Here is a 26,022-nt window from a genome sequence, read left to right on the forward strand (position 1 = left end):
GGATCCTAAGCAAGTTGGCCAAAGATTAAACCTAACGGAAACCTATAAGGAAAGAAGAGAGGAAGTAAAAAAGAGAAAACTAAAGGAAAGTAGATTAAGGTTTGGGCAGAAGGATTTGTTATTTTTCATGCAGTCCTAGCTACATTAGAGCATGGTCCCTTCATACCATATGTTCAAGTTGTTCGTAAATTCTCGTATCCAGCCAATTATGGGACGAATATGAAGGCTCGCTCACGCGTCATATGATGGTGATCGGACAATTTAAAGACAAAATGAGGGACATGACTGCATGTATGCATAAATGAGGACTTAAAACGGATACGTCCAGACACCTACCAATGCGTCCGTGAATATTTGAGGGGCCAAATTTGCCAAGCCCGATTGTAAAGAGCCCACATTCCAAGGGTTTCATTTTACCGCCTCCCCGCATGCAACGTTGGTCGCACCTACTTCTAGTGCTAGCATAGTGCACGTGCATTGCAACAGATCCAAAATAGATCAATACGTGTTCACAAACTTAAAAGAAAATCACCCTATTTTTTATATATACGTATATCACCAAAAACATGTTAGGTTTTCCTCAAAGTATATGTATGGATGAGCTAGTGATGGCCCAGAGAGACTAAAGGGTTTCCTACAAATGTAGAGCGGAGGTTTTTTTTAGAATCTAAATGTAGAGCAGAGTGGCTGTCATTTTCCAAAAATGTCATAAGTCTCACATGCTTTGTATGCAGATCGGATGGTCAGAAAGAATGGATGAAAGACACACCAACATCACCAACTGGTTCTTTTATAAGAGTAAGTAGAGAGTAGAGATATTTCAAGGGTTAAAAATTTAGAATTCACGTCATTCTCCCATCGCATTATTGTAAATTCTATAAATGCAATAATTCAATTTTTAATCTTACATAATCTTACATTCTACTACAAGATCTCAAGTGCGGGCTTCAAAATTTCACACATTGTCACCCAGAAGTAAATTTTATCTTGATTAACACAGTGATAGCTGCGAATTCATGGACACATCAAGAGGCATACCCACAACATGCACCGTGCAAACTTACCCCAAACAACGACCAGATGGGGCAAGAACAATCAACGAATTATGAAACTATACCTGGAATAACACAGCACATATGAAAATTTGCAAGGCCGAAAGCACACGGAAACCAACAGGCAAGCTTGATGCAGAAGACAACGTCAATCAAGGCAAATTATTTCTTCCTCATCTACGGTTATAACGCTTCCCAGCAGGAATACATGTCACATCTAAACCATATGTTAAACTGCTGATGTCCTCAGCAATGTGAAAACACTTTATCGGAAAAAAAACATAAAACAACCAGACCGAAACTAATTACAGCGGTTTCAGATGCTTGAAGATGCCGAGGACAAATCACAGTTCCATCTCCAATGCCATACCCTCCTGGGTAAAATAGAAGCAAGCCTGGCAGGTACAGAAACTCTAACAAGGCAACTGCTGAAGCTGAGCAAAACTGTTCCAGGTAAGTATGGATACGACTAACATTTACAGCAATTACAGCAAAGGTTTGTTCCTCTCGCAATTCAAATCATCAAGGAGATGAATCCATGTGACTTGTATATCTCACCACGCCCAAACGGGTGCAATACAACACCCCATTCAGTCGCCCCTGCAAATAAAAGCACCATTAATTAATCAGCTTAACAAGAAAAGAAAAAGGAGCTGCGAGAGAGACTGAATTTGACTAGAAGTCAGAACTGTGGTACATACAAGCTCACCAGACTCTGAAGTCGCTGCAAGGAGAACTCCTTGAAGTTCTTATTGCCATGATAGTTGTTTGTATGATGATGCTCTTTCAGCATCCCAACTGCCCTCGGGTTCCTTCCTCTTTATTCCTACACCCGCCATTTGTAACATTCTTGCTTGCTCCTCCACAAACGCTTGTGGCGGTGTGATCAAATTTTGCCTAAGCGATAGAGGTACTCGCTCGTCTTTCCCTTCTATATCTATACTTCCAGGGCCAGAATTAAGATCAAGCCCTTGTCTTCTCCATTTCCAGTTACTGTCATGTCCATCACTGCTGCTACCTTCAGGAAGGTTTATTGCATACTGCCTTGCATGCTGGGCAGGTAAAGCGCCTGTTGACCCAGCAAATGATGGAGCAATGGTTGGAAAATATGTAACTCCTGCTGGTGCAGAACTGCCATATGGCACCGATCCAATTGGAAACCCTGCTGACTGAAGGTGAACACCGGGAGCAAAAGGAAATCCTGCATATTGATATGCAGGAGGGTGGAAGACCATGGCTGGCGATGTGGAAATAACTGGAGGCCTGCCTGAACCACTTCCAAATTGGCCGCCGTCTGCAGTAGGCGCAATGATCCTCTGGGTTCCAGGTGCTGTTTCAATTGGGTAAGACTGTTCTCTAGGAGGAAAAAACGACTGCATAGCTACGGGACCACCTGGGTTGGCAGAAGCATACCACGGTGACATGTTACTAATTTCAGTATTGTTCATTCTAAGGCCAGCAACTTGAGGTAGGAATGGTATGCTGCTAGCACCTTTAGATGACAGGGTCCTTTGTGCAGATTCTGTACTGGCTTCATCAAGGCTTGGTCCGTTATTGAGATCAAAGAAGTTCCTCGAGCTACTTGTATCAGTATTAGGTAAACCTTCTGGCAACGGTCTTGATGGCAACAATGTGACTTCAACTCTGTGTGAAGCATTTGAGATAAATTGGTTATTCTCTGCAACTTCGCCGGCCATATTCAAGTCAAGTTCAAAGCCAGCACTTCGTACAGGGCCACTGCGACTTCTAGGGTTGTCAGATTCAGAACCAATTGTCCGGGCAGAACTCTGTGAGATATCTTCCTCTAGAACTTGGTCATCTGCTACATTTAGATCAATGTCAAATGCTTGGCGAGATTGCCTCCCGGCAGCATCAGACACTGCACTACCAGGTGTAGTTAGAAACATCCCTAAAGTCTTCCGTGGCTCCGCAGGACGAAATGCACTTGTAGCTGCTGCACCTTTCCACCCAGCCTCAGGCTTCACTCTTAGTAGGTTCTCGGGAGGGACAAAAGGTCCTTTAGCTGGAGCAGCAACTGTTATTTGGGCCGGCAGACCACTTAAAATAGGTGAGACGAATGGAGAAAGACCAGGTAAATGAATTGCAGAAGAACATACAACAGTAGAGGTAGCTGGCTCAGAGTGATTCCCCTCGTCCCCAAGTTCATTCAAATCAAAGTCAAGCTTAGCTGTACCATTTGAGTTGGTGTTAGCCATAGAAGAACCCTCATCTGATGAGACAATGTCCTCTTTCCCACCCACTTCATCACTCGGTTTCTTTGAACTGTGCCTTGCAGTATGCTCGGTATCCTGAGACATGATAGTCCGATGTTTTGCTTGACTACTTGATTCACTGGAACAGTCTTTTGATTCTTTAATCACAGATACCCCATTCGCTGCACCAAGTGGCACTACTGATACATCTGGTTTGGTAACATCAGCTGAAGTGGACGCAGGTTGTTCTTTTTTCTCATGCTCTTTCAGCACTTTATTGCAAACCACTAGACCATCAGCATTTTTTATATCCACAGCCAAAGATGAGAATGAAGTCTTTGAATCCAATTTGCCAGTGCCACTGTTATCAGTAGATCTGATGGTTTCGAGGCGATCTGGTAGACCATGAAGATGTGTCTGATCTGATGATTTCAATAAACCTTGACCTTGTTTATCAGCACCACATAAAGACGATTCCTCAGAGGGGAGTAATGTTCTATTTGGAGCAACCACACTACATTGACTGCCTGATGCCGTGTCGGCGTCAGCAATGCTGATATTGAACTTTGCATCAATCTTAATATCAGTTGGCTGTCTGGCATTTGGCTTCTGATCACCACCACCAAGTAAATCAACTGAAGATTCAACAGCTTTAGAATCTATTCCAGGTAGAGGCGGGTTAGTAGATGATGTTCCCTTCTTGTCATGGGATGATAAATAAGTTCCAGAATTCCTCAAGCGTCGTTCCTCATCATTTTTGTCTTCCTTCTCAGAGATGACTTTCTCAACATCATCTGATGGATCCAGGTGCTGTGATGGGCCTGCATCACACTCTACTTTTAGCTTCTGAATATTCTGGCCTCCATAGCCATGTTTATTTGCAGACGAATTCGTCGGTGAAGCAGATGACATCAATTCAGATTTAGATACTTCTCCAGCAACACTAGCAAGAAGATTCATTGCTGTATCATCTCCAGCTTGCATGGAATGACTACCTTCGGAGTATTTGATTTCAATCAAAGCATTCAAAGGGCTGAACGAGTTCCGCACTCTGGTTTCACCTAAGCAGACGTCTTTTTCATCCATATTTGCCGAGCATGCAACTCGTGATGCACATGTATCCTTAGCAGATTCTTCAGCAGTCCTGCTACAGTCACCATCCAGCATACCACAAGGTGATTTATCACCTTCCTCGGAACCTGCAATTCTTTTAGTATCATTGCTTCGCTCAGGCTCAGCATTAGCATCAGAACCTAAATGAGCCTGAGAATTTTCAACCTTCATTTTCACCCTACGATCATTCTGTTCATGCTTATCTGTGTGAACAGGAGATGAAGCTCTACTCCCTGAAACTGATGGCTCCTCACAAGAGCCCCCACTTGTGCTCCTAGCAGGGCTACAACTTGGTTTTGGAAACCGAACAATCAATCTCTGATTGTTGATGTGAGGTGTGTCCGCTCCTTTCTCACATGCCAAGCCAGACTGTGATGATCTTTCTTGCAATAAAGAACGATCACCTTGGCTGGACCTTCCCAAAGCAGCTTCCTTCTGGAATCCAGAACCAAGAAGCCCATTGTTTGCCCTTCGATGGCCACGTGCAGAAATTTTACTGGCACTCGCTGAAACAGCAGTTGAGCTCCGTGCATCCTCCTTCAAAGAACCAACTGTTTTTCCAGGATCACTAGAGCATGACTGGCTGTTATTCAATGAGTGGCTTGAACTGCAACTTTTCTCCTCTTTCACTGTAGGAAAATCAGGGCCACAAGTCCCAGCAGCTGATTTGCATGGTGAGTCCTTTAAGTTGGCTGCAGCATTTGCTGGTTGCATGTGTTGTAATTTTGAAGAGCCAGATGTGAAAGGATTTGACTTTGCAACAGCATCAGCAGCACCAGATGTAGCACTCAAAGCCTTTGGTGAAGAAAGATGAAACCCTGCACTTTTCGGACTGGGCTCACTTGAGCCACTTCGTCCTATTCCAGCACTAGAAATTTCCGGGAACCCCACTTTTCCTGACCAGGAAACAGCTTGACCTGACACTACAGGTTTTGCATCAGACGACTTCATTTCAGCATCAACACGCTTCTTCCAGCTATCAACAAGATACCTAGCCTTCCTCTGTATCTCCGGATTTTTATAGCTGCGCAGATGATTGACAGATTTCCCAATACTGCAGCTTTGTAAGGCAATCAGACTGATAGGCAATTTCGCTAGTGCACGAAGCAGGGCCAGGATAAGTTCTTCAGTAGGCTTATCAGTTTCTTTAGGACTACCCCCTTCACCAGACTTCCCTTTGTGAGTTTCTTGAAGCCAATCATTCAAGACCGGAAGGCCCCTTAGTTGCATAAATCTGCTAAGGCAATCAGGACTTTCTGTGGCTGCAATAATATCAGCAAGCCTTACTCGGCCGGCAAGGTCCATTTTCCGCTCAATTTGATCAAGTTGCATGAATTGAACTAGCTTGTCGACAGCTTCAGCATGAGGAAGTCCATCCTTTTCTGTCATCTCTGCAATTTCAGACTTCATATTGTCCCCCTTAATATTTCCAGGTTCACCGTCATCAACCTTAGGAGGACAATCACTATCTCGCTTAGCTGGTTCAATTCCTTGCTCACCTCTGTCCCTCTTCTTCCCTTTAGATGGGCCACAATTTTGAGCACCGTCTGAACAAGCCTTCAATTGCTGGGAAGCTGACAGAACATTTGGCCGTTTTGGTGAGTGCCCACCTGACCGCACTGCACCATGCATTTCTAGCCTCGTTCTGTCTAGGAGCCGATTTACTTCTTCCTGCCGTTCCTGGACAAAAGTTGCACACATTAACCGACAATATAATAGACAGAATAAACGAAGGTAACTGTAGAACTTACATTAATATAATCTCTGTCGGTAAGCCACCATAAACACTTGTTGTCAATATCATACACACGCCGACATACAAATGAAGAAATCCCAGATGACAGCTCAGCACCTTTATGTAAAAAGGCAACTTTACAAGGATGGAGCAGTGAAACAGCAGATGTCTCGTCTTGGTGGAAAGAGTAGAAGACCTCGTTTGGGGCAGCGTTCAGTTGTATCCCCTTGTTGAGCCTGACGTCAGCAGGTCTATATAGCCAACTTACACGTAACTTGGGATTGCTTTCTTCCTGCTTCTCAATCCAACGTATCAATCCAACGAAAGGAGGAACATCAATAGCACGAAAAAGAGCACAGTCGCCAACTCGAATCTCCCGTCCGTCCTGAAATAATTAAACTATTATTATTCTCCTGAGGAAACAAAATATTCTTCATGTACCAACAGAACTGCAAGCACATGACCATACTCTAATACTTCAAAATCATTGAGTGAAGAAGCATAATCGAGCTTCATTGTTAAGAAAGAGAGATCCCTATTTGGCCCCCAAAAAATATTGTTTTCCCAATTTGATATAGGCGTAAATTTTGTTCCTTATATGACATTTCCGTCCATTTACCACATTAATGGCGTTAAGTGGGCCATGAAAAGACACTTTTGACCCTCATGATAAAAATGACAAAAAACTGTTTGGACTAATATAAAATAGGAAAAAAAAGATGCATGAGAGATGTTAACACAGGTCCTGATTGTCGCTGCTAGCCCCATTGTCTGGCGACGTTGTTGGCCGTTTTTGCCCCTCGTGTTGAAAAAACGACAAGAAACTGTTTGGACCAATATAAAATAGAAACCAAAAAGAAAAAATGCAGGAGAGATATTAGCATAGGTCCCGACTGCCGCTGCTCGCCCATCTGGCGACCTTGTTGGCCGTTCTTGCCCCTCGTGTTGAAAAAACGACAAAAAACTGTTTGGCTCAATTAAAATAGGAACCAAAAAGTAAACAAAAAATGTAGGAGAGATGTTAACATAGGTCCCGACTGCCGCTGCTCGCCCCGCTGTCTGGCGACCTTGTTGGACGATGTTGTTGGCCCAAGTACATGCAAGTGTACGAAGATATGCGCAAGTACACGAAGCAACGAATGAGTCATCAGAAGAAAGCAGGTGGATGTATTTTCTAGGAGGCTAGCTTACGTATGTATCGAACTATTTACCGCCAACTAGATTGATTGATCTAGACTAGGACTGCACTAATTACCACCAGCCAGACTGATCGATCTGGACTAGCACTACACCGCGAAACACATAAGCGCACACACGCAAACATGGGACGGGACACTGATTTGATGGCTAGCCAACAGTGAAGCAACCTACGGCTTCTCAATGGCCAGGGTGGGAGGAGTTTCTCAGCTACCACATGCACTCCTAGCCAGCCCGGACAACCAGCCCGAGGACCCAAGGGCTCCTCCGGAGCCTTCAACATCATCCTACACCTCCTAACGACCTTTCCCTCGCCGCAAAACATTGCCCGTTGAGGCCGCCTAGTTGTTTTGACGATGATAACCGAAGGAATCAAGCCTGGGTGGCCTGAGACTCGATGCCCACAGCACGCCATCTCTGTCATCGTCTGTCGCTTATGTGGCCAACCTACAAACCTTGTCATCTAGCTTCGCATAGACCTGGGAAGCCCTCTACCGCCATCACTACATTCATCTTCTCCGCTTCCGGTGGAGCGCCGCCACACCACGACCTCCTTGCCTGGTGCTCCTCCGAAGCTGCCGGCGCCGCCCCCTCTAAGCCTCACATCCTCGAGCCTTCACCCCTACAAGACACATCTCCGCCGGCTGCTTTTGCACTGCTTAGCCTCTCCCTCTATAGTTGATTCCCATCGCAGCTGTCGTCTATCGCCACTACCTTGTTCTCGGGCTGCCAAGCTCCCCGACCTCACACGACCCCTCCTCTGTTGTTGCCGCTGCCGCACGCTCCCAAGTCATCGCCAACGTGCCCGCGCGTTCACCGGAGTTCAAACTACGTTGTGTAGGGCTAGCAAGTGGGTAGCCCGCTATTTGCCTAATAACTAATGAGTTCAGGATAATCGGAGAACTGCACATTTACTTGAGCTATCTACATGAGGGGCAAAAATGTCTTTTCACTTACTCACTTAACACTGCTAGTGGGCAAAATGGACAAAAATGTCATATAGAGAACCTAGTGTCACATTAGGTAGGAAACGATTTTTTGGGCCAAATCAGGAAGAACATTTTAGGAAAGGGCCAAATAAGAATATCTCAGAAAAAAAACAGCAATTTGGCATATCCAAGCTGCTAAACCACAAAATCTCTACCTAATCAAGTTATCTTCTTGGTGTAAATCTGTAGAACAGCCAAAATATCCTTTAGCGAGATCAGAAAGCATAGACCATGTTCAAGATCTAATCACACCATTACGACCTCCGTTATATTTTCTGGATGTTATTTCACAATAGACCACAGCAACACCATGATTTAGATTATTTCCTCAGAAGTGAGGTGTAATAACATTTATTGTAATTCAGACGAAGCTAATGAACATTAAGTGATGGACCCAACAAACAGTTGGAAGACGGCCACCAAGTAAAATGTCCTATCTGTACAGCTTGGGCAAGTGAGTTCTTTTTTGCCAGACTTGTCGATCTGCAACAATAACCAGCATATACAAACCTAGAAAAACTTTCTTCTCAAAAGGAAAATTATAAACTTATAATGCATCACGGAGCACAACAGCCAGGGTAAACAGCAGAAGGAGATTTCAATATACCCACGTTTTAGGTCTGGTCTCCTTTTTTTCTTCTTTTTTTCCTACTTTAGAATATATATAAGCTCAATAATCAGCAACTATTTAGGAATTTCCTAGTATGTAATGCATCAGCAAAACAAACAATAATTAAAGATGTGCAAACAGCAGGTAAACCACATCTTTGTGGCAATCCAGCATAAGCAAGGCATGGCTTACCATGAAACCCGTATATCCACACCAATAACCAACGTAATGTTTCTAAAATGCCTTAAACAGCATTTTATCACTTCCTATACCAACAGCAAATTATATGCTCAAAGTAAGTTTTAACATGCACGCCAAGGCAGCTATTAGCATGTTAGCACCTCGTGCTAGCACACTGTTCAAATAACCAGCTTTCCAATCAGCTTGAGCTTTTGGGTGAGCTGGCCAGTGCGTGCAATTTAATACAGCATCAGAGAGAAAAAGGTCTTAAGATCAAGACCTGCAGGCCACATAGGTCCCAAGTTAAGGTATAAAAGAACCTAGACCTGATGGGAGTGTCGAAATATATTGACCAGCTTTCCCCCTCAGCTCAAACTTTTGGGTTGGAATGTTCAGTGCATGCCATTCAAATAGATGCAACTCAAGTTTAGACAGCACATGATTTCCTTACATGTTGGAGACCACTATCTCTAATTCCCTATGGTCCAAGAGGAAGCAGTCTAGTTACAGTATACAGATGATAATTTTCAAGCAGATGCAGAACAACAAATACGATATTGCTGAATTATATTGACCACCCTCCCCCCTCAGCTTGAACCTTAGGGTGAAATGGTAGGTGAATTCAGTTCACTAAGTATCCGAGACAAGAAGTCTCGTGGATGCACTATGGATAAAATAGTTATGGCCTACAATCTGAGAGGGAGTGTTGAAATATATTGATCGACTTCGCCTTGAGCTTTTGGGTGAACCTGTCAGGTGCATCCAATTCAACAGATACCACTCGAGTTTTATCAACACATGGTTTCCTTAACGAGCAAAGCAATCTCCAGTTACAGTATATAGAGTGAAAAAAAATCAAGCAGAAGCAGAACAACAATTACGATACTGGCAAATTCCAAAGCGTATTCCCATCAGATGAGGCACCTTTACGAAGAAGTCAGGTGACACCGGCGGGGGAGAACGGACGACCTGCTGCTGCTGCTGCTGCTGCTTCCGCGGCGTGGCTGGGGGAGTCGCCGGCACCGGTGGGTGGGAGGCTGTCGGCGGTGGAAGGGCACACGAGCCGGAAGGAGGAGTAGGAGGAGAAGGTCCGTGCGCCGGTGCTGGAGCTGCTGCCTCTACGCGAGCTGCCGGCCACATGTGCCGGACGAGAAGCCGCTCACCGCCGCGCATGGCCCCGCATCGACCCCTCCTCGCCGGCCGCCGGCGCCGCGCCGCACCATCACCGGATCGACTCCGCCGGCGGTAAACCCTAGCTGGCTCCGAAACCCTAGATCCGCGGGGGCTCCGTCCGGGCCGCCCGCCCGAGCCCGCGCCGAACCCGCGCCTGTGGAGGGGAGACGCACGCCGGAGACGGCAGGCCTCGGCGCGGTCGAATTCGAGCCGGGATCGGGGCCGATTGCGCGCAGGGCCGGCGCGAGAATTGGGGGTTTGGGCGGTGGGGTCGGAGGGCGAGGGGTTCGGGCGCGATCCGAGGCGGGGTGGTGGGGGTGGGGGGAGGAAAAAAACGGCGATTTGGGGCGGAGTGAGGGGGGAGGGATCGCGGCAGAGACGGCGCGCGAGGTCGAGGGGGGAGATGGGATGGGGGGATTGGGATGCGGGCTTGCGCTGCTGGGTGGAGGAGGAGGGGAGGGGACGGGGGAGCAGGGGCATTTCTGACAGTTTATTTACGTTCGGCGCATGCGTTGCTCGGTGCGGCTGGCTCACGCACGCTCTCTGACCTGCCTGCCGCGGTCGCTGCGAGTGGGCCACTGTTTTGACTTGCTAGCGGGGGAAGCGGTGCCGACGTGTTGCAGTGCCCGTGATGCAGTTGCGGCAAGTCCCGGTTGGCCGGCTGCCGGACAGTCGGCGGTTCACCGGTCGGCCCATTTTTTTTTCTTTTGCCGGAATAAATGTGTTCCGCAACTTTCGCCGGCGAATTCGGTTCAGGGTTGCGGAGCGGAAGCGGGTGTTGTAATTAATCACACACAGATACAGAAAGTAAATTGACTCATATATGTGGAGGGGACTCTTTCTTTATTAAATCATCAACTATATGTGCAACGGGAGAAACGTGCGGGTGATAATATTAGTGTCGGACTTTTTCTTGTTTTTGCTTCCCTAACCCTAGGCAACTAGAGCAAACTCTTTTCTCCAAACTTCACCGCCGAGTTCGTGGATTCGCCTCCCATCTACTTGCCGCTCCGTTGGACTGTGGCGGGAGGGAAATCCCGGTGCCTCCAGTCCGTTTAGTAGTTTAGGTTAGAGTTTTTTAGTCCTTGCAGGTGCAGTGCTCAGGCGAATGGCGGCGTTACTTCTTCGAGTTTGTCTTTCGGGTCCTGATCCTCCTCGAGTACGTCTATGTGGACATAGTCGATGGAGTTTCGGCGTAGATTCCCATCGTCTCTTTGAGACGGTGAGGTTAGGGTTTCTCGTCTTGTGGCGAGATTTGGTGTCACGTACTTTAGATCTATGCAAGGGTTCAACGACGACAACTGCGGCTCCAGGGTGCTGGTCCTTATGGGCACGTGCACGAAGACTTTCTGGCTGTCATCGACGAGGTCGGCGACAGCGGCGTGTCGGCGGCTCGCTCTGGTGGCATTAGTGATTGTTTGGAGGTCTTGAAATCACAATATAACTTTTATTATGTTCGAGATGCTTTGTACTTTCGCTGAACTTTGATAATAGATCTCCTTTTTATATACGTGCCCACTTTCCTGCTGGATCATTTTTGCAAAAAAAAATGTTCGTGTAACGAGGTGCTCTCTAAAAGCGCATGTTATCTCCCAGAGGGGGTAAATGGAAGATTTTTAGAACTTCGTCAAACTTTGAAGAATTTGATGAAGATCAGAGTGGAGAAATAGAAATACAAGGGAAACTAAGTCATCACAAAATCGAGAGTATATGCAGTCAGGATATGTTATAGTGAAGAACATGCAATCATGCAATCATACAAGCATGAAGAATATGAACTAAGGAAATGAAAGATAGCATGATGAAATTCTTCAGTTCAAATTCGTCAGAGGATATATCACAAATTCTTCAGCAGCGGAATAATGTAAGGGGGGTGAGGAATTTGAAACCAGGTTGGCTCGGTGAAGACAATGCAATTTGGTAGACCAGTTCCGGTTGTTGTATCAATTGTACATTTAGTTGAGGCGGCTGAGTCGCAACTCAGAGGACACACAGTCCTCACCATATTCCTCTTGAGCTAAAGTCACTTAGTCCTCGCCCAATCACTCATGGTAAGTCTTCAAGGTATACTTTCAAAACCTTCACATGCTTGTTCACCGGCACACCACAATGACTCTTGGTGTACTCAGAACTTGACGCCTAACCGTCTGGAAGAATGACAGTCTTCAAAGGTAACGGGTGTCGGATCACACAGATCAATCTCTTTACTGATGCTAAATCACTTTGGCTCTGGATTTTTCCTCACCTAGAATTCTCTCAAAGTCGTCAGAGGATGGGTTGCTCTCAAATGACAAGGGTCAGGTTCTCTTGGAGCAGCCAACCAACAAGTGGTTGTGGGGGCGGCTATTTATTGCCAGGGGAACCCGACATGAATTGTCATAAATGCCCTTCTCAGATTCGACCGTTGTCAGGATAAGGATCCACTCGACAACTGGCCCGCGGCGCAACAACAGTCGGAATTTGAACTCTCAAATTTGTCGGGGCACTCAATTTCCTCACGGGAGGCAGATCGCACTAGCAAACTCCTAACTCCTCAGCCTGACCAAATTCGCCAGCGACCAGATGAACTTTGCCACTATAACTAGCAAATGCGCCAGCTGATCCGGAGATTTCCAAAGGCTTCACTCGAAGAGGCTTTTGTGTGTATAAGTTTGAGCATCAGTTTAGAAATGTGAAATATGTTTCACCTAGACCCCCTTTAACTGTACGGTTCTTCCTATGACTCAAATAAGAAGAAAAGAAACTACGAAAATAGAAGTCTTCAAGCTTCAAAGTCTTCGCATCAATTTTTTCAAACGCCGTACCATTTTCATCACCAAATTCTTCACTTGAAGAAATCCATTTTTAGGGGTCGACTTCCATGTGTTAAACCAAATCATCAGGGACTCTATCTCCTATGTATACTCACAAACACATTAGTTCCTCAACCTATTTGTTTTTAATACTCCAAATCCACTAAGGGGGCACTTGATGCACTCACAATCTCCCCCCTTTTGGTGATTGATAACAAATTGGCTAGGCTTTCAACGGGAGTAAAAGTAATTAAAGTGTGATGTGGAGCATCGCTCGTCCACCCACACGGACACTCCATCACCACCGCAAGCACCAAGTGGACCTATGACAAGAGCTCGAGCACACACCACTGAAACCAAGGTGAACTCACTCCTACTTGAGATAGATATGGACATGAATGGAACTTGGTTGCTACCTCACCAAAATATGTTATGTTTCATTAGGTATGAGGACGAATTCCGACAAGAGGTTATGGAGTACCCCCAAGGCCTAAGAGAAGGACCCTAAGACCCAAGAGCTGACCAGAAGTGTCCAGATGAAGAAAACGGAGCGTACAGAAATTGCACTACCAGACAGTTCGATCCCCACAAACAGTCCGGTTACACAGAAATTGCACTACCGGACAGTCTAGTCCCCACAGCGGACAGTCCGGTGGCACCCGAAAATACATCTGTACTCACCGGACTATCCGGTAGGCCCAGTTTCACTACGAATTGGGCTAAAAAGCTCGTGTAACCTCCGAGGCCCATACCCTTTCGCCCCTAGACTGTATATTTCATGCTTCTCTCAGTTTTTAGGGTTGGCAAAGTATTCATAACACAAAAGAGGGCTTTGCTCATCTTCCTCCTCTAGGAGATCTAGACCTCCTCTTGGAGATCAAGCCCTCCTCTTGGATGCAAGACCTCACCTAATAGGAAGAACCTTATCCTAGTGCTATTTTCCTTGAATTGTTCATGTAATCTTGTGGATCTCATGTATGCTACCCTAGTGGATGTGATATTGGGATTTGTTTGAGTGATTTGTGCCTTGTGTTCTTGAGTGTTCTTCCTCTTTCCCCCCTCCAAGTGTGAAAAGATCCCCTCTAGGGCTTCACCCTACAACATCTTGGTATCATGAGCCAGGTTGATTCACATCTTGGAGTCCCATCCCCCCATTTGCTAGCTTGATTTTATTGTTTTTCGTCCAAATTCGAAAATCCCCACAAAAATAGCCCCCCCCCCAAAAAAAATTTCTTGCAATTTGTTGGATCTTGTGAGATTTGGTTGTTTTGGTCCATGAATTTGATGTTTGGCAAGTGGATCTAGCCCTACCCAACAATCCCCACCCTTCCATCCACGAAATCTCCTCAATTTTAACCCAAAATCATCCATTTCCGCCTAAAAAAATCAATTTCATGCCTTCCGAACCCGCACCGGACTGTCCGGACCCCCATACCGGACTGTCCGCTCGCACAAGGAGCAAATCACTCACAGACTGGACTGTCCGCTCCCCAATACCGGACTGTCCGCTCGAATCAGAAGGTTTTCGGATGAAGACTGGACTGTCCGCTACCCAGGACCGGACTATTCGCTAGTTCAAAAACTGCTCCGGCTGATTTCTTGTTTCGGTCATATCTTCCACATCCGGAGTCCGATTTTGACGTTCTTTAGCTCGTTGAGTAGCTCTTGACATCCCCCATCCACGTATATCATTACCACCACCATTAGTCTCCATACAAATTCATCATAAAAGCACCCACCTTCCGTATTTGACCGATGTTGAGTTGTGGTTTCCGTTTCCTAAGGTGTTTCGGCTACTTAGGAGCGTGTGACATCAGCATCGTCGCCTTTCATCATCACCTCGGAGTCATCTTCACCGCTAACCGTAAGAAAGGACGGTAACCTCGACGACACTTACTTCTTACCCTTGCTTTTGCATTGATAGCCCGAGACATTTTGCGTTGCTTACCCATCGAGACTAGCAAGTTGAGAATTGTCGGGCCACGTTATTGTGCACCATAGTGATCTTGTTATCATCTTAGTGCCATAAGTCTCTCCCATGCATATCTTACATACTTGTCTCATATCATACTTGGCTCGAGCATCAAGCATAGAAAAAAGAAAGAAAGAAAAGCTTTTAAGCAAAATAGGAGAAACAAAGATCTTGCAAGCAATAGCATTGAGCCATTTTGCATACTCATATCATCTTGGTCACTGCATACATAGCATAGTTGGGATTGAAGACGTCACGTTTCTCTTATAGGTTGGTGCACATGCGTATCTTGCCCATTTGAGCAATCGAGCTAGCGTATCTCTAGCATTCGCACAACAAGAGCATTTTTCGTGGTTGCACATTTTGAGCTCACCCCTTGGTTGTGCGGATCCCATCTATCTTCCGTGCGTGTGTTCCTAGTGACATCCTTGGGTTTGATCTATTTGCTTTACTTGCATTTTTGTGAACCTTCTCAACCTTATCGATATCTTGACTAACATTTGCTTGAAATTTTGCCACCATCCTAACCAAGCTACTCCATAAGCCTTTTACTTGTAGGTGTGAGCAACAAACCCAGTTCCAATTCTACTATTGTGGCATTACATTGAGTGACACTTGTTACATCCTCAATCCTCGGAAAAGGTAACTTCGGTATTGTTCTCTCATTTTTGTACTCACCCCACTTGGTTATGATGGATAGGCCAAGTGCGTCATCTAACCCGCTTTTCGAGGAGCAAGGTGTTGATCCTGGCTACGTCACCAAGAACCACTTCTTCATCGCGCAACGAGCTCTACATCAAGAAAGTGAAGCATTGGGTGAACGCTTGGAGCAACTCGCCTCCGACCTTCGCTAATCGGAAACAAGGAAACGCGACTACATCGACGAAAAGTTCACTACACAAATGGAGGAACTCAGCAACATGATCGTGCGGCGCCCGTCTTCCTCATCCTCATCAACAAGACGGTGCCACTCAAGCCGCCGCTCAAGTCGGCAATCTTCGAACTACTCCTCCTATGATACAAGTCCTTCCCGAGCTCACATCCCTCGACGTCAAGCTCCTCAAGATCGCCAAGCTCAAGAAAATCCATTCCATGACAATGGCTTACAAGACCGAGTTCGAGCACGTGAAAGGGCGCGACAACAAGCGCAAGAAGAAATGGAGCAAGAGCAAATACCTCCGCAAGTGCAACATCAACCATCTCAAGACGGTGATGCAATTTGACAGGCACAAGAGCGGCGTCAAGCACAAGCCCGCGAACGTGAAGCTCAAGCACTTGAAGCTCAACGCTCACTCAACGAGGCCACTAGAGCCGCCGAAGAGCGCAACCGTCAAGTCCGTGAACAGGAAGATGCACTTCACCAAGCACGACAAGAAGAAGCCGCTCGACAAGAAGAGCAACAAGAAAGAAGAAACCAAGCGCACATGCCTCATCCTCCTCCACAACAAGAGCGACATCACGAGGAACGAGCATTCGAGGACCTTCCCCCTCATCAAGAGCAACATCAAAACCGCCACTATGATGAAGAACTCCGCTACGGCAAGGTCAAGTTCACCATGCCCAAGTTCTCCGGAAGCAATGATCCCGAAGAGTATCTCTCAAGGGCCTTGAAGGTGGACAAGATATTCCGTCTCCACAACTACGATGAGGAAAAGAAGATCGCCATGGCCTCCCTCGAGTTTCAAGACTACGTCCTCATTTGGTGAGAACAAGTGATCGAGCGACGACAAACAAGAGGAGAACCACCAATCATAACTTGGACGGAAATGAAGGATGTCATGAGAGCTCGATTCGTGCCTACACACTACACCCGTGATCTCTTCAAGAAGTTGCAAATCCTCAAGCAAGGCATGAAGACGGTGGAAGAGTACTACCAAGAAATGGGTATTGCCATGATACGAGACAATGTCAAGGAAGACGACAAGCAAACAATGGCACGCTTCTTGAACGTCCTCAACCACCCAGTCAAGCGGATTGCCGACTTCCAACCATACTCCAACCTTCTTGAGCTAGTTCATCAAGCGACCAAGGCTGAACGACAAGTGCAAGATGATTTAAAATACACCAAGTACTCGTCCAAGACCTACGGCTCCTACTCTCAAGCTCCCGCGACTTCGGGAACTCCTACCTCCACTAGAGCATCACCAAGTACTGGCGACAAGTCAAGTTCCAAGCAAGCTACGCCTTCCTCGACTCGTCCTCCGGCAAGCACCTACAAATCCAAGACTCCCTCATCTTCGGCGCCACCGAACGACCCCGTCAAGACAAGTTCTTTCAAGTGCTTCACATGTGGTAGCCGAGGACACAAGTCCTTCGAATGCACCAACAAGCGGACAATGATCTTCAACGATGATGGCACATATGACTCGGTGAGTGAAGAAGAAATGGAAGCCCTTGAGCACGTAGCCATGCACCGACGCGTGAACGAAGACGAAGATGATCAAGTGTTTTGTGACAACGATTCAAGTCCCTCTCTCGTGGTTTCCAAGGTCTTAACGCTCCAACAACACCAAGATGAAGACCAACGATCCCACATCTTCCACACCAAGGCCGGCATTAACGGGCGGTCCGTGAAGGTCATCATCGACGGAGGAAGTTTTCACAACTTGGCAAGTGAAGAGCTATGTTCCAAGCTGCAATTGGTTAAGAAGAAGCACCCTCGTCCCTACAAGGTGCAATGGCTAAGCGACTCCGGCACTATTCAAGTGGAGCATACGGTGCAAGTTTCTTTCAAGATCGGCGCCTACGAGGACACCTTGGAGTGTGATGTAGTTCCTATGACCGCGTGCCATCTTCTTTTAGGACGATCGTGGCAATATGACCGTAGAGTCATCCACAGTGGAAGAACCAACCACTATAGCTTCAAGATGAAGGGCAAGGAATATGTGCTTCGACCAATGTCACCAAGCCAAGTGCTCGACGACAAGCAAGCATCCACCCATCATGGAGATACTAGTGAGAGAGTGAACTGTTGGAAATATGCCCTAGAGGCAATAATAAAATGGTTATTATTGTATTTCCTTGTTCATGATAATTGTCTATTGTTCATGCTATAATTGTATTAACTGGAAACCGTAATACATGTGTGAACACATAGGCCACAACATGTCCCTAGTAAGCCTCTAGTTGACTAGCTCATTGATCAATAGATGGTTATGGTTTCCTGACCATGGACATTGGATGCCATTGATAACGGGATCACATCATTAGGAGAATGATGTGATGGACAAGACCCAATCTTAAGCGTAGCACAAGATCGTGAAGTTCGTTTGCTAAAGCTTTTCTAATGTCAAGTATCATTTCCTTAGACCATGAGATTGTGCAACTCCCAGATAGCGTAGGAATGCTTTGGGTGTACCAAACGTCACAACATAACTGGGTGGCTATAAAGGTGCACTACAGGTATCTCCGAAAGTGTCTGTTGGGTTGGCACGAATCGAGACTGGGATTTGTCACTCCGTATGACGGAGAGGTATCTCTGGGCCCACTCGGTAATGCATCATCATAATGAGCTCATTATGACTAAGGAGTTGGTCACGGGATCATGCGTTATGGAATGAGTAAAGAGACTTGTCGGTAACGAGATTGAACGAGGTATGGGGATACCGACGATCGAATCTCGGACAAGTAACATACCGATAGACAAAGGGAATTGTATACGGGATTGATTGAATCCCCGACATCGTGGTTCATCCGATGAGATCATCGTGGAACATGTGGGAGCCAATATGGGTATCCAGATCCCGCTATTGGTTATTGGCCGGAGAGATGTCTCGGTCATGTCTGCATGGTTCCCAAACCCGTAGGGTCTACACACTTAAGGTTCGGTGACATTAGAGTTGTTATGGGAAATAGTATGTGGTTACCGAAGGTTGTTCGGAGTCCCGGATGAGATCCCGGACGTGACGAGGAGCTCCGAATTGGTCCGGAGGTGAAGATTGATATATTGGACGAAGGGTATTGGAGTCCGGGATTGTTCCGGGGGTACCGGGTGACGACGAGCGTGTCCGAAAGGGGTTTCGGAGGCCCCGTCAAGTGTTGGGGGGCCTTATGGGCCAAGGGGAAGGGGCACACCAGCCCACTAAGGGGCTGTGCGCCCCTCCCACCCCATCTCACATAACCAGGAGAGGTGGGGGCGCCTCCCCTAGGGCAGCCTCCCCTCCTGGCTTGGGGGGCAAGTCTCCTAGGGGTGGGGGCGCCCAAAACCCATCTAGGGTTCCCTCCCTGGCCGCCGCCCCTCCCCTAGATGGGATCTGAAGGGGCCGGCCCCCTCTACCCTTCTCCTATAAATAGTGGGGGTGGGAGGGCTGCCAGAAGCACTATACCCTTCCCCTGGCGCAGCCCCTCCCTCCTCCAACTCTTCCCTCTCCTCCGTAGAGCTTGGCGAAGCCCTGCAGGAATACCACAAGCTCCACCACCACGCTGTCGTGCTGCCGGAGTTCTCCCTCAACTTCTCCTCTCCCCTTGCTGGATCAAGAAGGAGGAGACGTCCCCGGGCTGTACGTGTGTTGAACGCGGAGGCGCCGTTGTTCGGCACTTAGATCGGAATCGACCGCGAGCTGAATCACTGCGTGACTCCACCAACCGCGTTCTTGTAACGCTTCCGCTTAGCAATCTTCAAGGGTATGAAGATGCACTCCATCTCTGTCTCTCTCGTTGCTAGTATCTCCTAGATTGATCTTGGTGACACGTAGGAAAATTTTGAATTATTGCTACGTTCCCCAACATGAACCACCAAAAAGAAAGTGTGCGTCACAAGCCAAAATTGAGCGACTCTTCGCCAAGAGAGAAAAACTTAGTCCTTGTAGCCACAAAAAGAGAGATGTGAGAAGTGTGTGAGAACCCATCGAGTGTCCTCCACTTTGTCCTCCTATGCAAAGATGAGGTGGCAAAAACTAACACTCCTAATCTGCTTCCTTTAGTGTTTTCTAACTTGTTGCAGGAATTCGAGGATGTATTTCCCGATGAGCTACCTCCCGGTCTCCCTCCTGTACATGGCATTGAACATAGGATCGACCTCATCCCCGAAGCACCTCTTCCGAACAAGGCTCCCTACCGCGTCAACCCGAAGAAACTAAGGAGATCCAACATCAAGTACAACAACTCATCGACAACGGCCATGTACATGAAAGCTTAAGCCCTTGTGCCATTTCGGTTATACTTGTGCCTAAGCAAGATGGTAGTTTTTGCATGTGCTCCGATTGTAGAACCATCAATGCTATCACCGTTAGATATATGCATCCCATACTTCGCCTTGATGATATGCTAGATGACTTAGCGGTGCCACTATTTTCTCAAAAATTGATCTCAAAAGCGGTTACTATCAAATCCGCATACAAGAAGGTGATGAATGGAAAACCGCTTTCAAAACTAAATTTGGCTTATACAAGTGGTTGGTTATGCCTATGGGTTTATCGAAGGCTCCCGGTACTTTCATGCGACTTATGCATTTTGGGTTCGTCCTTACAATGGAGTGTTTGTTGTGGTCTACTTCGATGACATACTTGTTTTTAGCAAATCCATCAAAGATCATGTAAATCATGTTCGAGCCATTTTGCAAACTCTTCGCAAGGAACGTCTTTATGCCAACATGAAAAAGTGCACGCTTGGTGTTGACAAGCTTGTTTTCTTGGGTTTCGTTGTTTCTTCCAAGAGTGTCCATGTTGATGAGTCTAAAATTGAAGCAATTAAAACTTGGCCACAACCCACTAATTTGCAACAAGTGCGTAGTTTTCTTGTCCTTGCGGGTTTCTATCATTGCTTTGTGAAAGACTTTAGCACTATTGTCGCACCGTTGCATGCCTTGAGTAAGAAAAATGCTCCTTTTGTTTGGGGACCTTTGCAATCTACCGCTTTTGATGAGCTCAAATCTTTGCTTACTCATGCTCCGATTCTTGCTTTGCCCAACTTTTACAAAACTTTTGAGGTTCATTGCGATGCTAGTGGTAATGGAATTGGTGGAGTTTTGATGCAAGAAAAGCGAGCTATTGCATATTTTAGTGAAAAACTCACCGGTGCTGAACTCAACTATCTCATCTATGACAAAGAATTGTATGCTTTAGTGCGTGTGTTGCATGTTTGGGGGCATTATCTTAGACCTTATGAGTTTGTCATACATACCGATCATGAAACACTTAAGTACCTTAAAGGCCAAACCAAGTTGAATAAACGGCATGCTAAATGGAGTGAATTTATTGAATCTTTCCCATATGTGATCAAGTACATTAAGGGCAAAGAGAATGTTGTGGCGAATGCCCTTTCCCGCAAATGCATGTTAATTACTCAACTTGAATTGAATGTTGTTGGATTTGATCATATCAAAGATTTGTATGAGCATGATGTGACTTTTCTACTCCTTACGCTAAGTGTGTGACGCATACTTCTTGGGAATGATACTATATCAAAGATGGTTATCTTATGAGAGCTAACAAACTATGCATTCCCGAGTCTTCTCTTCATTTGTTACTTTTGCAAGAGGCTCATGGAGGTGGACTCATGGGACACTTTGGATGCGACAAGACTTTTTCCATGTTTTCCAAGAACTATTTTTGGCCCAAGATGTTCCGCGATGTCTCACGCTTCACCACTCGGTGCTTACATGTTGCAAAGCTAAGTCACAATCTCAATCCTATGGTTTACATATGCCACTACCTATTCCACATCAACCTTGGGAAGATATTAGCATGGATTTTGTGCTTGGATTGCCTAGGACTCAAAATGGCAAGGACTCTGTATTTGTTGTCATGGACCGATTCTCTAAAATGGCTCATTTTATACCATGCAATAAGATAGACGATGCTTCACATGTTGCAAAACTCTTCTGTAGGGAAATCTTGAGGTTGCACGGCGTGCCAAAGAAAATTGTGTCGGACCGAGACGTCAAGTTCTTAAGCTACTTTTGGAAGTCACTATGCGCCAAGCTCGGAATCAAGCTACTTTTCTCCACTACGTATCATCCTCAAACCGATGGCCAAACGGAAGTCACCAACTGAACGCTTGCCACTCTCCTACGCGTGTTCATAAAGAAGAATGTCAAGGAGTGGGAGGAGTGCTTACCCATCGCTGAGTACGCCTACAACCGAGCAAGACACTCTACCACCGGCAAGTCCCCCTTCGAGGTTGTCTACGGCTTCAACCCATTGTCGCCGTTGGACATCCTTCCTCTATCGCTTCAAGAACGAGCAAACATGGACACGAGCGCAAGAGCCACCTACCTCAAGAAGATGCATGAAGAAACAAGGGCCACAATTGAGCGTCAAGTACACCGCCTCGCCTCCAAGCTCAACATCAACAAGTCACCGATGGTTTTCCAACCGGGTGATCTAGTATGGTTACATCTCCGCAAGGACCGCTTCCCAAGGAGCGCAAGTCCAAGCTACTTCTGAGAGCCGATGGACCATTCAAGGTGCTCTCACGCTACAACGACAACGCCTACAAGATTGACAATCCACGTGACAAGTACAACGTAAGCGACATCTTCAACGTCGAAGACTTGGCCAAGTACCATGGTGATGAAGATCACGATCCATGGACGGATCTCTCCCAAGGGGGGGAGATGATGCGGAGCATCGCTCGTCCACCCACACGAACACTCCATCACCACCGCAAGCACCAAGTGGACCTATGACAAGAGCTTGAGCACGCACCATTGAAACCAAGGTGAACTCACTCCTACTTGAGATAGATATGGACATGAATGGAACTTGGTTGCTACCTCACCAAAATATGCTATGTTTCATTAGGTACGAGGATGAACTCCGACAAGAGGTTATGGAGTACCCCCAAGGCCTAAGAGAAGGACCCCGAGACCCAAGAGCTGACCAGAAGTGTCCAGATGAAGAAAACGAAGCGTGCAGAAATTGCACTTCCGGACAGTTCAGTCCCCATAGCGGACAGTCCGGTCGCACAGAAATTGCACTACCGGACAATCTAGTCCCCACAGCGGACAGTACGGTGGCACCCGAAAATACATCTGTACTCACCGGACTGTCCGGTCCTTAGCACCAGACTGTCCGGTAGACCCAGTTTCGCTACGAATTGGGCTAAAAAGCATGTGTAACCTCCGAGGCCCATACCCTTTCTCCCCTAGACTATATATTTCGTGCTCCTCTCAGTTTTTAGGGTTAGCAAAGTATCCAGAACACAAAAGAGGGCTTTGCTCATCTTCCTCCTCTAGGAGATCTAGACCTCCTCTTGGAGATCAAGCCCTCCTCTTGGAGAATATCCTCTTGGATGCAAGACCTCACCTAGTGGGAAGAACCTTATCCTAGTGCTATTTTCCTTGAATTGTTCATGCAATCTTGTGGATCTCATGTATGCTACCCTAGTGGATGTGATATTGGCTTTGTTTGAGTGATTTGTGCCTTGTGTTCTCGTGTGTTCTTCCTCTTTTCCCCCTCCAAGTGTGAAAAGATCCCCTCTAGGGTTTCACCCTACAACAAAGTGTAAGTACAGAGTTTGAAGAAATTGGTTACAAGATATTGTGGAACCCCCCTGAAGATGTGCATATGAGGAATTTGCTTTGGATTGCAAATGCACATGGCAGGTTGAAATCATGGAGAACTCCCCCTATATCTTTGAATCCAATCATGCATGATTATAAGATATTTGAAGAATATGAATGCATGATGAAAATTGGTGTGTGACGAAATTGTGCATGCATGAGTAGATATATTTAAGGTTAGATCATGCGTATTACGTGTAGAAAAAGAGTCAGACGACCAACAGTTATTAAGTTACAACTCATCAAAGAGCAAATCCAATAAAATTCAAGAGTTGCAACTTAAGCAAAAAAACAACCCAAATATAGACTCGCTTAAAGACTAACTCAGACTTCTCCCCCTTTGTCATCAAATGACCAAAATGAGACAAAGCTGAGGACTAAGTCTCCTGACGAATATCACGTAGAGGTCGAGGGAGCGACAACGTTGTCGGGGTCGTGTGATGCAGAAGGACCAATCACAATGTCTTTAATAGCTTCATTTTCATCAATTGTGTGCGACGAAGACTCTAAACTTGGCATAAGAGGAGGAACTTGGGTTTTCTTGAACTTTTTCCTTGGTGGATCAGCCCAGTCAAAGTTCATTTGAAAATCCATAGCAACAAGTTCTTCATTTGTTTTGATGTGTGAGAGGATGGCCCAAGTGTGATCAAATATCTCATGGACATAGTGTCTGTTCTTGCAAACGGCGTTATGCGTCACTATCATATTGGCTTGTATTGCTGCGAACTGACGCTTAACCCATCCGTGATTTTTGTCAACTTTTTGATGAAGGTTTGTGAGCAAATCACGGTCAGTTATTACACGTGGTGCTTCAGGTGAGGCAGATAGTCTTGAAGCTTTTGCTGCAGTATCCTGGCTAGCAGATTCATCAGCATTGGAGCTAGAGATAGGCTGATGGAGTTGTCCATCAAGGGGAGAAATTCCTTCATCAATTACGGTCTTGCCCTTGCCAGGAACTGTGGACAGAGTGCTTTGAAGAATTTCAACTTCAGGCAAATAGCTCAAATGATTCTGATGATCGGCCTTATAGTGAATTGAAGATCGGGATCTGATGAATCTCATGATCCATGGAGCATACGGCTTCGAGTCAAAAGGCGACTATGCCACAGTGACCAAAGTCCTCGGAAAGAAATCACGAATGTTGATGGGAGTACCAATAATAATATGGAACAACAAATTCTTCATAACTCCCACAACTTCTTTAGTATTGGAGTTGTGTCCTTTGATTCGACTGGGGGTTTTGGCCAGAATGTGGTATGTTGTCTGTGGCACATAGAGCAAATCATTCACTAGGAAGGTTGTCTTCGGAGCATTTTCTTCAGCCATGGGCTTCATCAGCACTTGCATTAGGTGGTTGGGCAGCTTAGATTCTTCATAGATTTTCCTTGCTTCTCCTTGGGGTGGATCAACTGGTAGAGCAAGAAGAAGTTCGTCAATCGGTGCTTTGTAGTGAGTGTATTCACTCATCCAGTCTAGAGCCCATGTAGTAGTGTCGTCAGGGTTGATAGAAAAGTGCACAGTTGTGTAGAATTGAAGAATTAGTTCTTCATTCCAATCGCAGATGTCAGTGCAAAAATTGAGTAGACCAGCATCATGAAGAACAGCAAGAATAGGCCGGAAGCAGGGAATTGACTCCATATCCACATGAGGAATATGGTGATGCGGGAATACCTTGTTCTTGTCAAACAGAAGTGAAGCATAATAATTTGTTTGAGTCCTTGTCCAGAAGCGCAGGCGCCTAATATTGACTGAGTCATATGGGGACTCACCAACGAAGAAGTTCTTCTCTTCAAAGAATTTGGCATTGTTGAACCGAGGCCGCCCAAGGACTCTACCAATCATTGGCATGACGAGAACAGGCTGGAGGTTGTGCTTCTTTGGATGTGCATCAAACACTATTCATGGGGACCCAGTGGAATCGTCTAGATCAGTCACGACGAAAGTTTTAACAACTTCCTCAGCTGTGGCAATTGGGACAGTATCAATGTCAGCTGATGGAATTGAGTCTGCACGTGAAGGAGATGTATTGATGACATCAACCATTGGATCATCTTGAGCAACTTCATCAGCTGCTGCAGCTGGAATTTCTTCAGGAATGCTTCAGAGTGATGGTTTCCTTTCCTTAGAGCCGGTGTGGATTTCTTCAGTGCACGCAGGCGACTGAGGCTCTAGAGTGAGGGGAGTGGCGACGGGTGAATTCGGGTGAGCTGCTTCCCAAAATTCATCATGAAGAACGGGCGTCATAGCACCGTCAATGTCCACGTCCTCTTCAGTTGCTTCACTACTTCCAAATGAAGTAGCGGCATGTTCTTCAGTCAACGTTGCCTGTGAGGGCTTCTGTGACGAGACTTGGTGAAGCGAAGCATCTTCTTCAACTTTTATTTCTTCATCCACTTGGTCTGTGGTAGCAGTAGAGTGGTTTTCATCATCATCTTCATCAGCCTAAGGGATTTCATAATCCACCCCATACAGAACAATTTGACAATCATTATT

General features: G+C 46.2%; 1 protein-coding gene across 1 annotated transcript; it reads right to left on the reverse strand.

Annotated features, from left to right (window-relative positions):
- Window positions 1–1,200: 1,200 nt before the first annotated feature.
- Window positions 1,201–10,678, reverse strand: LOC125514625. The gene is made up of 4 exons (XM_048679963.1): window positions 10,014–10,678; window positions 6,130–6,498; window positions 1,754–6,058; window positions 1,201–1,652 (listed from the first exon to the last, which is right to left on the reverse strand). The coding sequence occupies exons 1-3, from the start codon at window positions 10,260–10,262 to the stop codon at window positions 1,802–1,804; spliced, it is 4,875 nt and encodes a 1,624-aa protein (XP_048535920.1). The 5' UTR covers window positions 10,263–10,678; the 3' UTR covers window positions 1,201–1,652; window positions 1,754–1,801.
- Window positions 10,679–26,022: the final 15,344 nt, after the last annotated feature.

Source organism: Triticum urartu, chromosome 6 (assembly GCF_003073215.2).
Source record: "Triticum urartu cultivar G1812 chromosome 6, Tu2.1, whole genome shotgun sequence".
NCBI lineage: Eukaryota > Viridiplantae > Streptophyta > Magnoliopsida > Poales > Poaceae > Triticum > Triticum urartu.

Coding starts and splice junctions, on each gene's coding strand:
- LOC125514625 (XM_048679963.1), bottom strand. CDS start 10,262: ATGCGCGGCGGTGAGCGGCTTCTCGTCCGGCACATGTGGCCGGCAGCT. Junction 6,499..10,013: donor CACCTGACTTCTTCGTAAAG/GTGCCTCATCTG, acceptor TAATTATTTCAG/GACGGACGGGAGATTCGAGT. Junction 6,059..6,129: donor CCGACAGAGATTATATTAAT/GTAAGTTCTACA, acceptor ACTTTTGTCCAG/GAACGGCAGGAAGAAGTAAA.